This window comes from Enhydra lutris, unplaced genomic scaffold (assembly GCF_002288905.1).
Source record: "Enhydra lutris kenyoni isolate GAN:26980312 unplaced genomic scaffold, ASM228890v2 scaffoldscaffold25, whole genome shotgun sequence".
NCBI classification, from domain to species: domain Eukaryota; kingdom Metazoa; phylum Chordata; class Mammalia; order Carnivora; family Mustelidae; genus Enhydra; species Enhydra lutris.
In genome coordinates this window covers 5,919,800-5,934,695 of record NW_019154109.1, presented here as the reverse complement: position 1 = coordinate 5,934,695, position 14,896 = coordinate 5,919,800, and the positions used below count along the sequence as shown (strand labels likewise).

At 52.8% G+C, this 14,896-nt stretch overlaps 1 protein-coding gene across 2 annotated transcripts in view; it reads left to right on the top strand.

The window, feature by feature from the left end:
- The window catches only part of LOC111151060 (synaptotagmin 2), a 39,203-nt gene extending 24,795 nt beyond the window's left edge, over window positions 1–14,408 (top strand). Inside the window, exons 2-9 of one of the 2 annotated variants that reach the window (XM_022508794.1) lie at window positions 4,755–4,949; window positions 5,929–6,095; window positions 7,467–7,586; window positions 8,055–8,222; window positions 8,592–8,759; window positions 10,060–10,177; window positions 11,158–11,291; window positions 12,713–14,408. In XM_022508794.1, the coding sequence (XP_022364502.1) occupies window positions 4,772–4,949; window positions 5,929–6,095; window positions 7,467–7,586; window positions 8,055–8,222; window positions 8,592–8,759; window positions 10,060–10,177; window positions 11,158–11,291; window positions 12,713–12,919 (1,260 nt within the window). In that variant the 5' untranslated portion in view covers window positions 4,755–4,771 and the 3' untranslated portion in view covers window positions 12,920–14,408. Of the gene's footprint in view, window positions 1–4,754; window positions 4,950–5,928; window positions 6,096–7,457; window positions 7,587–8,054; window positions 8,223–8,591; window positions 8,760–10,059; window positions 10,178–11,157; window positions 11,292–12,712 lie in introns of both variants that reach the window. The other variant, XM_022508795.1, reaches the window with a different exon arrangement.
- The last annotated feature ends 488 nt before the right edge of the window (window positions 14,409–14,896 follow it).

Genomic DNA, 14,896 nt, shown 5'->3' with positions numbered 1-14,896 from the left:
TTCTTTCTTTCTTTCTTTCTTTCTTTCTTTCTTTCTTTCTTTCTTTCTTTCTTTCTTTCCTGATTTATTCACTTATGATCGAGAGAGAGCGAGCAAGTAAGCAGGAGGGTAGGCGGAGGGAGAGACTCTCCAGCGGGGCCTGACACAGGGCTCCGTCTCACAACCCTCAGATCATGACCTTAGCAGAAATCAAGAGTCGAATGCTTAACTGACCGAGCCACCCAGGCGCCCCAGAGAGGGAACTTTTCTTATCCCCGGCCTTGCCCTGTTTCCATTTTTGTTTTGTCTTGTTTGTTCTGTTATTTGCACTTTGTATTTGTTTTGTATCCCTCACCAACTGCCAGCTGCTACCAATACGGTGGTGGCTCAAATGACAACATCCATTGTTCTAAAATAATTCCTGAGCCTACAAATAACTTTTCTTACTAGTGTATCCTCTACCATTGAAGAGGTTGCATGGTCCGGAGGAAAGTAGGATTGGGCAGGCATTAGGAGACCTGGTGACCAGTCCCGGTAGGCTATGAAGCAACTAGACCTGAACGAACTGGTTGAGCAGGAAAGGTCGGGCTAAGGAAGACCACAGATCAAGACGGTGTCCTGAGGTCAGAGGGGTCGCCTCCGACCGAGATGGAGGGCCTGGTCTTCGATAGGAGGAAAGTACTGAGCTGAAACAGGCCGTTGTGAGGAGAGGGTGGGTGGCTTGGCCTCTGGTGGGGCATTCTCAGATTTCTTTCAATGGCTTAATAATAACGGGCCAGGTGTTGGGGCCATGGAAATAGAAGGGTCACGTGGCCGTGTCCATTGCGAAGGGAGGCGGAGTGAGTTGATGGGGCGTGTATGCGAAGGTTTCCATGTGGAGCATCCGGGGGGCGCCCAGCTGCCTTCATGCGGGCTGCTCACCCGCGGTGCTCTGTGGTCTGGGGGGGGCAGCAGAGAGGACGACGCTGATAGTGCGGGTCTTAGCTCCGATTGCCATAACAAAATACCATAAACCAGGAGGCTTATCCATGACAGAACTGTCTTTTTCACGGCTCTGAAGGCTGGGATGTCTGAGGTTGGGGTTCCAGCACCGCTGGGTTCCGGTGATGGCTCTCCTGCAGGCCGCAGACTGCAGATGTCTGGCCAAAGGAGCCGGCTAGCTCTGGCCTCTGCGTCTCCCGCCCTAACCCCATCCCAGGGCTCCACCCGATCACCTAAATGCCTCCCAGACCCTACCTCCTAACGTCATGATGTTGAGCTTGACATCTCAACATAGGAGTTTGGGGGGTGGACACACAAACACTCAGGCCTCCCGGGGGAGGGGATTTCTCCAGGTGGTGTTTAGCCTGGTGGGCATTGAAAAGGCAGAGAAGGGGAGGGGATGTAGGGAATTAGGGAGAAAGTTACTGGCATGCTGGACCACTCTGAAGTGGTCAGCCCCTCCTGTCTTCATCCAGATGAAGATGAAGACAGGAGGGGCTGACGGTGCCTCAGGAAGGTCAAGGAGCTTTCTGGAGGAAAGTCAGGCTAGGCTGGGGGAAAATAAGTGTGAAAGTTGTGAGTCGGGTTGGTGAGCCTGTGACCTGCAGCCAGAAGACCACTGGGGCAGAAACTGAGGGGCTGAGAGCAGGGGAGTTAGGAAATGCTCCAGGGAGCCAGCCAGGGGCCAGAGGCCAGGCCAAGCAGAGATTTTATCTAAGTGTGATCAGAGGCCATTGGAGGGTTTTCAAACACGTGGCTGGCTGCCGTATGATTAGACTGAGCAGAGGAGAGCGGGAAGCTTCCAGATAGGTGGCTACCGTGGGACTCCAGGTGGAGAGGTGGAAAGTGGCCGGACTTGGAAACCACTGTGAGTGGAGCTGACGAGTTTGCACACCCCCTGTGGGGGTGACGGCAGGTGAGGAGCTCAGGATAACTCTAGAAAGTGATGCATCTAGAAAGTAGCACTTTCTAGATGTATAGCTGAGCAGGTGGGCCCTGATTCCGCCCCATCCATCTCCGCGCGCCTGCCCCTGCCCCGGCCCTGCCCCTGCCTTGTGTCAAGAGCCATCTTCTCCAGCATCTCCATTATTCCCTGGCTTAGCTGGGCAGTTTTGTTCTCATGCTTTTTGGCCAGAAGTGGATTTAAAAGGGCATTCCAGGCTCCGGGCCCTGGAGAAGCCACTGCTCTGTGCTGCAGCCTTGTTAACAGCCCCCATGTAACCTCCAAGCCGCTGTTGTCATTCCCCTGTGGGGACTGCCCAAGAACACTGGAGAATTTTTCATGGGAACTTGGGGATGACATGACATCCATTATTGGCTGTTTTAAATTCTTTCCCCTTCCCTCTGGAGTCAGGGTGCCTTCTAGGCTTTTACTCACTGACGCCAAAGTGCAGTTTTCAAAATGTATTTTTGTACACATTATTTGCATCCTGATAACCCTCTGACAGCTTCCCATTACTCTTTGGGTGAAGACAAAGTCTTTGCTGTGGCCTGTGAGGGTCTGTGCCTGGGCCTCCCCGGCCTGCTCTTCCAGCCCCATCTTGACTCAGGCTCCCTCCACTCTGATTTTCCTTTAGGTTCTGCACTCAGCACACTGCTTCCTGCCTCCGGGCCTTTGCACATGCTGTCCTGTCTGTTCAGGCTGCTCCTTCCTCTCCTCCTCACTTGGATATTTCCCACTATCCTCAGGTCTTGGTCAGTTCCTTGGGAAAGCATTTTTTCTCTCCCAGATTAGGTCAGATGTACCCCATTATAAACTCATACCACCAAGTATCACTCCTTTGTGGCATTTCTCAGAATTACACTTTTATTTTCACTTAGAATGAATGAATGAATGGTTCTCACATTTGTCCTCTCTAGTGCATCCCCTGTGTTCCTACTCTGGTCTGGATCCACGTCGTCTCTGTCTAGTCTGTGGAACTAGCCCTCTGCTGGCCCTCAGCCCCAGCCTCACTTCCTCCAGTGCCTGTGGAGCTGACTTCCCAAAGCCCCACTTTTAACAGAGCAGGTCACTCCTCTGCCTTAAACGAATGCCACCAGAGTAATATTTTTACCAGCAAAAACTTGGAAACCATCTAAATGTCTAATAGTGCAATGGTTAAGCAAATATGAGACCTCCACAGAATGGGGTGCCGTCTAGTTATTTAATAATAAAGGAAGATGTTAATGACAAGAGAAAAGGTTGGAGATGCCTGAGTGTCTCAGTCTGTTAAACATCTAATAACTCTTCATTTTGGCTCAGGTCACGATCTCAGGGTCCTGGGATCGAGCTTCACATCAGGCTCTGAGTTCCGGGGGGAGTTCGCTTTTCTCTCTCTCTGCCCCTTCCCCCACTCGCCTGTGCACGTGCTCTTTTTCTCTCTAAGATAAATAAATAAATCTTTTTTTAAAAAGATAGAGAAAAGGCTTATGATAAAATTATATATTAAAAAAAGCAAAATGGGGCGCCTGGGTGGCTAAGTGGGTTAAGCCTCTGTCTTGAGCTCAGGTCATGATCTCAGGGTCCTGGGATTGAGCCCCACATCGGGCTCTCTACTCGGCGGGGGGCCTCCTTCCCCCTTTCTCTCTGCCTGCCTCTCTGCTTACTTGTGATCTCTCTCTCTCTCTCTCTGTCAAATAAATAAATACAAATCTTTTAAAAAGTCAGGGTCATGGAAAAAATAAAAATTAAAAAAATTTAAAAAGCAAAATGCTGAATTACACGTAGTATGGTCTCAACAAATCAAACACACCCAGAAAAACTTACAAAATGCTGCAAAATGTAAACCTGAGTTATCTCTGGGTGGTAAAATTATGGGAAGCTTCTCTTTCAGTCTCTTGTCCTCTGTTTTCTAGAGATGCTGATGTAGACTGAGGACAGGGATGATGACAGCAGGAATTTGATAGGAACGGGCAGGAATCTAGGCAGAACGAGGTCATGGAAGAAGTTAAGGAGAAGACAGGCTCAAGAAGAAGTCTTCCATAGCATAACCTTGCCTCCTTCCTAGAGTTGTGTGTTTGGATTTAAATGAGATATACGAAAGCGATAAGGTTTACAGGCTTTGGAGTCAGGCCAACCGGTTCATACATCAGTCTCAGAACTTACCAGCTAAGTGACCTTGGGAAAACTGGCTGACCTCTCCGAACCTCCATTTCCACATCTGTTAAATGGGAATAGTAATCAAACATTAGGCTATTGGGTCATGATCCTGGAGTCCTGGGATTGAGTTCCACATCGGGCTCCCTGCTCAGTGGGGAGTCTGCTTCTCCCTCTGCTCCTGCCCCTGCCCCGCTCCTCCCCTTGCTTGTGTTCTCTCTTACTCTCTCTCTCTCAAATGAGTAAATAAAATAAAAATCTTTAAAAGAATTGGGGCACCTGGGTGGCTCAGTCGGTTAAGTGGCTGCCTTTGGCTCAGGTCATGGTCCTGGAGTTCCAGGACTGAGTCCCACATAGGGCTCCCTGCTCAGCGGGGAGACTGCTTCTCCCTCTGCTCCTCCCCCCGGCTTGTGTTCTCTCAAATAAATAAGTAGAGCAAAAATTATTAAAAAAAAATTAGGCAATTGTTTGGATTAGTTGAGGTCATGCATGGAAATACTTTGCACCATGCCTGACTCATAGACATCGTAACTTGATAATGACTATTATTGTTTTTGTTTTACCATAGTTGTTAATATTACAGGAAATATCTTTGAATTATAAAGGGACTATTTGAATAGTCTCACTTTTGAAAGAATTTTTCCAGTCCTTTGGGTAGAGCTTTCTGTAATCAGACCCCTGGGACATTCATCTGCTCCTGTTCCCCTCTCATCTGCAGTAACCTCCTCTGCCACCATGAGGAACATCTTCAAGAGGAACCAGGAGCCCATTGTGGCTCCTGCCACTACCACTGCTACAATATCAACTGGGCTCTTAGACAACTCTACCGAGAGCGGGGGCGCTGGGGAGAGTAAGGAGGACATGTTTGCCACGATAAAGGACAAATTCTTCAATGAGATCCAGAAGATCCCCTGTGAGTGTCCCAGGGGGCTGAGAGGGCGGGGTGAGGCTAGGGTTAGTGAAAGGCCTTGTGGGCTGGGCAGGGTGGGGAAGAGTGGGGAATGCCTGTGGGATAAGATTGGCTGCATGTTTGGATTTCAGGAAGGGTTATTTGGGGAGTCCCTTCAGGAATGGGGGAGAGTGTTGTCTGGCACTAATAAAGGGAAAAAGGATTTTATATGCCCCAGTCTTCCGGGGGGAAAATAAAAACTCTTAAAGTTTAGAAAATTATCAAAATTTGAAACCAAAGGAAGATGAAAAATCACAAAATGGAAGTTATTATTGAGGTTTTCCAGTCACATTCTGAAACTACGTTAGTGTGGAAGACAGAAAATACCTCCCCTCATCTCCCATCGCTTTCTGAATTCTTGGCAAAGGCTATATAGGATCACCAGAGATAAAGGGGAGCAGCCCCCACCTGTGGGAGATGGCGCTTCAGGACCACGGAGAGCAGCCCAGGGCCCGCAAGTTCTGCCAAGTTGAGCCTTCTAGGTCCTAAAGGAGCTTGGCCTGCTGGCTCTGGGTCAGCCGTCTCAAGATTGGGCATAGGCAGTGGGTGGAGGGGCTCTTCCTATACTTGGTCCAATAAGGATCATCCCATTCTCTCCACTATAAGCCAGTTTTCCATAGATCAAAGGAGTCAAAACTCAACAGAGCCAATGGGAAGACAGCTCCACAACCAGAGTTGATGTTCTTCCTCATATACACCTGGCTGCTGTCTCTCAGGGACCTATACCACAAGGGTAGTAGGCTAAGGAGAGAGGAGGGTATTAATGAAAAGACACGCAAAAAGGGTAAGCAACTTCTATGTCAATCACTCGTGAGTGTGTGGTTCACAAAGGTGGAGTGTGGGCATTGGAGTTCATAGTCTCCACCCCTTCTAGCCAGTGCTCTGGGATCAGGGGCTGTAAGGCAGAGTGCTGCTGACTTCGGGGTCTTCTCTGTGTGGGCAGTACCACCCTGGGCACTGATCGCCATTGCCGTGGTCGCGGGCCTCCTGCTTCTCACCTGCTGCTTCTGTATCTGCAAGAAGTGCTGCTGTAAGAAGAAGAAGAACAAGAAGGAGAAAGGCAAAGGCATGAAGAACGCCATGAACATGAAGGACATGAAAGGGGGTCAGGTAGGACAAGGCAGGGGTGGGAGGAATGGAAAGGGGCCCAGGCCAGCCATTCCAGATTCTAGAAGGTGAAACAAAGACTTCTGGGCTCTACAGCCAAAACAGCTCCCCTTCTTAGAACTCCACATGCCCCCACCTTCGTGCCTATTGGCTACATCTCGAGTGAACTGTTGTCTACCCATCAGCTGGTGGGAAGGGGGGGCTTAGTCACATGTTAGCACGGACTCCTCCTTGAAAACACAGAGGACGAGAACAATATATTGACGCCCAACGAGGCTATGGGACAAAATGTTGGAAAGAGAAACCCCAGCCTGCCAAGAAACCACCATTGGAGTGACCCTGTGTTTTCCTGCCGGAAGAGACTAGAGGACAAAGTCTTGCTGGAGGCCTCTGCTAGGGATGGGTGGGGGACCGAATGAGGTAAAAGAATGGTCACGAGGCACCAAGACAGGGCCAAGTGGAATCCATCTCTCACATAATAATTTGGCTTATTTACCCCTGTTTTTTGACGTTGATTGGCCCGGAAAGGTCCTTTGATAAACTCTTGTTTCTCCTTTTGAGTTTACAAAGGCCCCTGTGTGCTTCACTTTTGCCCACATTTGCTCATTTGTTCTGGGAGTGATGAGGGGTAATCTCTTGCTCAAGGAATCAGTATGGAAGGTGAAAGGAAGGGCTTGATTTCAAGAAGTCAGCCAGAGATTTAAGCCTTTGAGGGCTTGTGTGTGCTTGTATATTCCTGCCTGTATGCGTGTGTGTGTGTGTGTGTGCACTCGCGCGCGCACCCAAAGAAAGCCTGCAGTATACAGTCGAGGGGGGGAGGCAAGACTCCAAGAATGATCTGGATGTAGCCCAGCCTGCTCTCACCAGGAGCTTGTGACTTCAGGGGCTGGTCTGAGCTGTATGATTTTCTCTTACATCCTTTTTTCCTTCCCTTCTCACCTCTGTGGACTCTCCATACTCCTGAATACCCGGACTGTGCTCCTGGTAAGTCTTGCCCTGGGGGGGTGGGGCCTGAGCTGGGGAAGCACTGAGGAGAGGCTAACAAGGGAAGCACCTCTCCCCCGCCTCAAGAAGTCCTAGAGCATTGGCATGGTGCCTGGGCTCACAGGACTGTGTCTTGCAGGGAGAGGGGTACACCCAAACCAGAGCCACGTCTTCCAGACACAGGCTGGGGTCCTGACGGGCTGCCTGGGGGCTTTGAGGGGTTGTGCAGAAGCAAGTCCCCCAGGGCAGTGCCGCATTCCCACTCCTCGCTCCACACCCAGCTCCGAGTCAGGGTCTGCACAGAGGGCCTGGCTTCCCGCTGGCCCTGCACTGGCCAGGCTCTGTTCTCTCTTCTCTTAACTCGCCCATCCTCTTGCCCAGCCCCCACAGGATGATGACGACGCAGAGACCGGCCTGACTGAGGGAGAGGGTGAAGGAGAGGAAGAGAAAGAGCCAGAGAATCTGGGCAAACTGCAGTTTTCCCTGGATTATGATTTCCAGGCCAACCAGGTATAGGACCTGGCTGGAGGGTAAAGTGGGGGCTGGGACAGAGGGCTGGGATGTGGGTGGGAAGGGGATAGAAACAGCTCCACACTCCCACACACCTCACTCCCTCCTCGGCCCATAGGCATTGCTCCTTTTCATGGAGTGGGGTGGGCTGGAAACCACAGGCATGTACCCTAAGACTGCCTTGGCCACCACTGTGCTCTAGAGAAGGTTCCCTGGCTCGGATGGGCTCTGCCGTGAACTTGCCTACCAACCTTGGGCAAATCAGTTAACCTCTCAGCTCCGGCTTCCACCGATGTCATGCCAAGTTCTTGGGGTGGAGATGGAGACCGGTCTTCCTCTCTAGCACCAGCCTGTTCCCGCCTCCCCAGCTGCCCAGCACTGGAGAAGGGTTGGTGCGTGCTGGGTCCGGGGCCACGTCTGGTGTTGGAGCAGTCCCGAGACTCAGGGACCCTCTCGTTCTCTCCACAGCTCACCGTCGGCGTTCTGCAGGCTGCCGAATTGCCCGCCCTGGACATGGGAGGCACCTCAGACCCTTATGTCAAAGTCTTCCTTCTTCCAGACAAGAAGAAGAAATACGAGACCAAAGTCCATCGGAAGACCCTGAACCCTGCCTTCAATGAAACTTTCACCTTCAAGGTGATGCGGCTGGAAAGGATAATGCCAGTTCTCTCCTTGATCCCAATTCCATTTCAGTTCTTCAGACCTTTCCTTGGTCCTTGGCCGTGGCTAAGGCCCTGGAATGAGCTCAGGCTGGAACAATGGCAGGTTGGACTGTGGGCTTATGGGTGAGGTCACTACTCAGGCTCCTGTAGGACAGTGACATCCCACCTTCCCACACACACTCTTCTCCCCTAGACCCCGAAGTTGTCTCTCTGTCTCTACAAACTTGCCGGGAGTCCCATGGGTTAGGGCGAGTAGAGCTCAGACCCAGGGTCCCGCCCACAGCAGCCCCTGGAGGTGTGTGAGTTGCTTTGACCCCTCTCTGATCCTGCTTGTGCCCTCCAGGTGCCATACCAGGAGCTAGGAGGCAAAACCCTGGTGATGGCCATCTACGACTTTGACCGCTTCTCCAAACACGACATCATTGGAGAGGTAAAGGTGCCTATGAACACCGTGGACCTTGGCCAGCCCATCGAGGAGTGGAGAGACCTGCAGGGCGGGGAGAAGGAGGAGGTGAGAGGAGAGACCGGATGGAAGATGAATGTGGCTGCCCACCTGGGTTGCCATCTACTGGCACGACAGGGAGAGGGGGGCCTTTAGAGTGCGTGGGCTGGGTTAGGATCCCAGCTCTGCAGCCAGAGCTGTGTGACCCTGGGTACATCACTTAATCTCTTTAGACCTGGCTTCTCTCCTGTAGTGTGTTTTTGCAGGTGAGAATTACCTATTTCTGTAATGCCCCGGCACCCAGTAGACATCTGGCATCTAGTAGGTGCTCAAGTAAAGGAGAACACCATTGTTATTTTACTCCTAAGGTTCTGCTGTCATTAGGGCCAGGGGGTTCCTGACTTTGTGCCTCAGTTTACCCCCAGGGAAAGCCCACGTTTATTATAAAAGCTTCTCAGCATGGGGGCTTGCCCTCCCAGCAACTGCTACGGCACTTGGTCACTTACCCAACATTTATTAAGCACCTGTGTGCCATATACTGTGCCAAACATTCCATTTTAGCCACCGCTCCTTTCAAGCATCCGTTCTTTGTCTCAGCCAAGCCCCTGCTGTGTGCCCAGTGCAGTACTGGGTGGTAATGGGAGGGAGGTGAGAAGAGACACTTACAACACCCTTCTTTCCCTTGGGGCCCCGTCTCTGAGCACCTCGTCTCTGAGCACCCTGTCTCTGAGCAGCTCGATTCTGGCCTGGTATTGGTAGAGCTCTTAGGACCCACCAGCGCTGGGCTCTCCCCTGCCCCCAGTGCTAAATTGTTGTGGACTTTGTGGAACTCTCACTGGTCACAAGGAACCCCCACTTATCTATGTGAAAGCATTCTGGGGACAGTCACCCAAGAAAAGGGATGCAAAGTGCTTGGAAGACCACAGATCCCTCTTCAGGCAGAATGGTTGACCCAGAGCGGCCTCAAGGGCGGGAGGAATCAGGGAGGAAGACTTCCGAGACAGTTTCCCAGTGTCCTTGGAAATGAACCCTTTCCAGTCTACCACACCCACTCCTTCCCACCTCCCCTAGGCCTGGGGTAGGAGCCGGGCCACACCCCGCACCCCGAGTCTATGATCACCCGCAGCCTGTGCTCTGCTCCTCTCACTCTGGAGGCCATGGCTCCTGCAGCGCCACTCTCAGGGGCTTCGTTGAACTGCAGCAGGAGGCTGGGAGACCTCAAAGATCACAGATATGGGGATGGGGACTGGGGACCGAGAGAGCTGGGGAGGACCACTGTCTCGCCAGTCTCAGCAAAAGGAGGGTGAACCATGCTAGAAGTGGCGGGATGGCTGAGATGACCCTGAGTCCCTCTGTTCCCCCTGGACAGCCAGAGAAGCTGGGCGACATCTGCACCTCCCTGCGCTATGTGCCCACAGCCGGGAAACTCACTGTCTGCATCTTGGAGGCCAAGAACCTGAAGAAGATGGACGTGGGCGGCCTTTCAGGTACATGCAGGGCTTCTGGCTGCCATTGGGTGGCAGCAGCGAGCCAGTCACAGCCCAGAGCCCTCCGTTCCTGCACTGGTTCGAGGAACTCTTTCCTGTCCCTGGAACCAGAGGCTGTCTGAGCAGCAGTGGGTCCTGGGGCTGGACCATGGAACAGGAGATGCCTGTTTCTCCAACAGGAGACGCCTCCTTTCTCCAAGGGTGCCCTGCCCCCACTCTGAGCTGCCAGGCAGTATGGGCTGTGGAGGAAATGATCGGAGTCTTATCTCCCAGATGAGTTAATGACTTCTCCCAGGGAGGTGTAGGAAGCAGACGGGTTGCAGGCCAGCGCTTGTTTCTCTGTCGTGTCACTAACCACCTGGGACACTTCTCAATGGGTGGCCCTGCTGGCTCTACCTTGGAAGGGGACTGCAGGGCGGGGAGCACTTGGAGTGGGACTGGCCCATGGCAGGGGGTCTGCTGGGACAGGGGAGCATGCTGTCTCTGTCGCGCCTTGCCAGGAATCAGGCCTGGCGGCTCATCCCCCACTCTGTCATGGACCGGCCATGAGACCAAGGGCACATCATTTCCCTTCTGTGGGGCTCAGTTTCTCATCTGCAAGGTCTGGAGGGTTAGATGGAATCGGGGATGGCAGATGTGTGTGGTGCCTGTGGCATGCCTCTGTCCCCTGCCCAGGACAGAGAGCAGCACATGACCGCTTTACTCCTTCTGGATGAAGCCTTACTTAGTCTCAGGAATGGCCCACATCCAATGCTCCAGGCGGCCACAACCAGTCAGCCCGTGCTGGTCCTCCCAGGCCAGCCTTCTTGCTGTCCCTGAACTAGACACTCACTCTGCTTCCTTGGGACTCAGCCACCTGTGCCTCCGGGCTTGCTGGACGCCTGGCCCTGGCCCGGGGACGCTCTGGGGGGCGAGGGCATTTGGTGGGAGGGTGGGGGGGCTGAGGGGGCCTCTCCGGGGCCGTGGTTCTCCCTGCGCAGATCCCTACGTGAAGATCCACCTGATGCAGAACGGCAAGAGGCTCAAGAAGAAGAAGACGACGGTGAAGAAGAAGACGCTGAACCCCTACTTCAACGAGTCCTTCAGCTTTGAGATCCCCTTCGAGCAGATTCAGGTGCTCGCGTTTCCGGGCGCGGGGGTCCAGGCGGGTGGGGGCGGCAGGTGTGCCCTTGAGGGGCGTGAGGGAGCTCACCTGCAGACCTGGAGCCGCCTCGATTGGCGGGGAGGGCTCTGGCTCTCACGGTGCCGTCCTGGGATCTCCTTCCCAGGACCCCTTCTAGAGTTTTTCTGAGATGAACACGAACTACTCAAAACAATTCTACCGGGGTGGGGGGGCACCCGATTGTGCGATGGGCCGGTGAGGTTGAGCTGCCGAGGAGGTGGGCGGCAGCCTCCTCCTGGCCCGGCCACTTCCCGCCTTGGTCGTCCTTCCCCCACTTTTGCTGCTCCCTAGGTCTGCTCCCAGCTCCCCCCCACCGCCCCCTTCCTCTCCCCTCTTTCCCTCCATCCTTCCCTTCTCTTCTCTCTCCTTCTTCCTTCCTCCTACCAGCAAGCTTGGTAAGTGAGAGATCTGGGCATCATTTCAGATCATCTGCCCTTTTTCTTTCCTTCCTCATTTATCCAACATACTTCACTGAGCATTCCCTAAGTGCCAGGAACTCGTGAGGCGTTAGAGAAACACAGGTGTAGAAGACACAGTCCTCACTGTCGAGGACCTCACAGTAGGGAGGGACCGCAGGAACAGGCCACCGAAACACAGGGAGATGGGGCTTCAGTGTGTGTGACTGCAGAGCACGGTGAACAACTTAGCTGAGGCTCCCCGGAGGAAGTTTGGTCCTAAAGGATGAGCCTGAGATGGGGGAGGGGTGGAGAGGCTGGGGGGTGGGTGGGTGGCCAGGCCAGAGGAAGGTACTGATTGTCCCCTCAGTCAGTCCGACTGACCCACCAAGTCCTCTTGATTCTCTCCACTCAACACCTCTCCAGTCTGGCCTCTGCTTCCATTCACACTGCCCCACCTTGGTTCAGGCATTCACGACCCCACCCCACCCCCCAACCCTGCCGCAGCCCCCCAGCCAGGCCCAGTCTCCCTCCAGTGAATCTGTGTCACCTCTGTGAAGCCTTTCCTGACTGACCCGAGGAGGACGGTCACCTTGTCCATGTTCCCATAGTATCTTCTACTTACCTCTCTAGCTTAAACTTTATCACTTTGAGTTGTATGTTTCTGAGTACGTGTCTGCTGCTTTCATTAGAGGTGATGTTGCCTTTTCCCTTTTCCTCAACCCCCTCCACCCCCTGGCCCTCAGCAGTGGCTGGAGCATGGCACGTGCTCAGTAAGTAGCTATTGGTAGAAACAAAAGCTGTTTCCAGAAGGTGCAGCCCCTGCCTGTGTGTAAGTCCAGCCTTCTTGGAGCCAGAAAGGGAAGCAAGGTGCTCTCCTTGCCAAGCATTTGGAGTAGAGGAGGGAAGAGGAGAAGTTCGGTCACGCGATCGCTCGTTTTCAACTGCCAACTCCTTCCCTCCTTTGTTTCCTCACAGAAAGTCCAGGTGGTGGTCACCGTGCTGGACTATGACAAGCTGGGCAAGAACGAAGCCATCGGCAAGATCTTTGTGGGCAGCAACGCCACAGGCACGGAGCTGCGGCACTGGTCCGACATGCTGGCCAACCCCCGGAGGCCCATCGCCCAGTGGCACTCACTCAAGCCTGAGGAGGAGGTGGACGCGCTTCTGGGGAAGAACAAGTAGGCAGCAGTGGCCAGGAGCCCGCGCCATGACAGACACTGACAAGATCCAGAGCTATCAATACCTCAGTTATGCGACCTTAGAGGTTTTCTTTCTCATTTGTTTGTGGTTGTGTCCTTGTTTTTCCTTCCTTCATCTCTTTTTAAAGACCAACTTCCCTCTGAAGGCTGTGTGAGGAGAGTCCCCTAACAGGTGAAAGAGAAGCCTGGCTCTTTTCATCGTCCCAGGAGCTGTCCTTGCTGCATGCCCTGTCACTTTTCCCTCTCACTCCTTCAAAGCTTCTCTGAAGCCTCACCCTGAGTGAGGCCCTCTTCTGGCAGAAAGTCTCAGCACTTCCTGTTTTTCGAGCGTTCTGGACCAACAAAATGGCAGCACATCCTGTTTCCTGACAGGAAAGGCAACACAGTGGCCTACGATGTGTATGTGTGTTTGTGTGCATGTGTGTGTGTACGTGTGTGTGTATGTGTTTGAGTATCTCTCTGCATTCCTGGAATGAACCATGGACAGTGAAGTTGTGTGGGAAGAGAAGGCTCTTCAGGGACTCTGAAATGAAGAGACGTCCACTGTCTAAGTGGGAGATCTGTCAGCTCGTGGAGAGGGCTCAGAATCCTGGCCAGATGCCAGAAACTCCCATACTCCTTGTGGGTGGGTGTGGGAGGCAAGATGTGGAGACTGGATTTGTCCAGAACTAGGACCAAACCCCTGATGCCATCATAGACTTTCTCCTGTCAGGCATGGTTTCCCCACAAGTGTGGTTTCTGGGACATTCATGGACATGAACTATTACTAGATCGGTCAAGCTCTAACAAGGGACCATCACTCCTGGGATCTCACTGTTGTTGACAGTTAACATCAAACTATGAAGAAACAAGACCCATTACCTAGGAAGACCAAATGAAACTCCTGGATCTTCTTCAGTCCCTTCCAGTGGGAAACACAGATGCTTTCTCCCTTTCCAGAATATAAGCTATGCGGTGGATTTGCATTGATTCCCCATCATGCCTTTGCTTCTGTTTTCTCTTTTAATCTAAGTGGAGCAATGCTATCTGAAGACTGTTATCTGTACAGAGCCAGAGAACTCTTAAAAGGAAGGTTTAAGTATTCTTAGTTCCCCTGAGGTCCAGGTAAGAAGGGGGAGGATGGTGGACAGATGGCAGAGATTTCCCGGATGAGATGGGTGGGAGTGCTGAGATTCCCCCCCAGCTCCCACTCCACTGCCTTCCATGCCAGACAGCTTATGGGTAGCTGGCGTGGCCCAGGGAGACCTGTGGGGAGCCCCATCCTACCATTTCTTAGGGAGGCTTCTCTCTATGAAAGCCAAGAAGCAGGATATCCATTCCAAATGGGAGGTGGAGGACAGCTGTGGGGGTTTCTACCCCACGCTCCATTGTGTCCCATTCCTTCTTCACCTTTTGTCCCCAACACTGATAAAAAGCCATATATATGTTAGACAAGTTTGCACTGAGCATCCTTCCAAACATTCAGTCTAGGCAAGAGAGTTAGGCCCCACACGGCCAGAGGCCAGCGCCACTTCCTTCCGCCCCTTCCTCCCATCCTTGCCTCCCTTCCTTCAGCCTTCAGCCTCTCTCTTCCATCCATGAAGCCCTGAGGCCCTTGTCATCTCTTCGCCACAGAATACTCACAGCTTCCTCAGAACCTTGGGGATCTCTCTCTTTCCCGGCAAAAATGGCAGCACTTCCTGTCATGCCCCATCTGGGCCACCTCAGCTTTCTCTAGGTACCTGAAACAGATGGACGGTGTTAGAGAAAATCAGGCTTTGAGGATCCACATGAAGAAGGTGCAGAGTGTCTTTTTATTTTGTTAAAAGAAAGATGGGTTTTTTGTTTCTGCTGTGCCAACTTTTTTGTTTAGAGTTGGGGACGAGGGAACACCTCCACCAAAAACAGACTGGGAAGCAGGGCTCAGCCTTGTTCATCTCTCAGAGACTCTTCTCCTTCTTGCTAGTGGCCCTTGGTACAT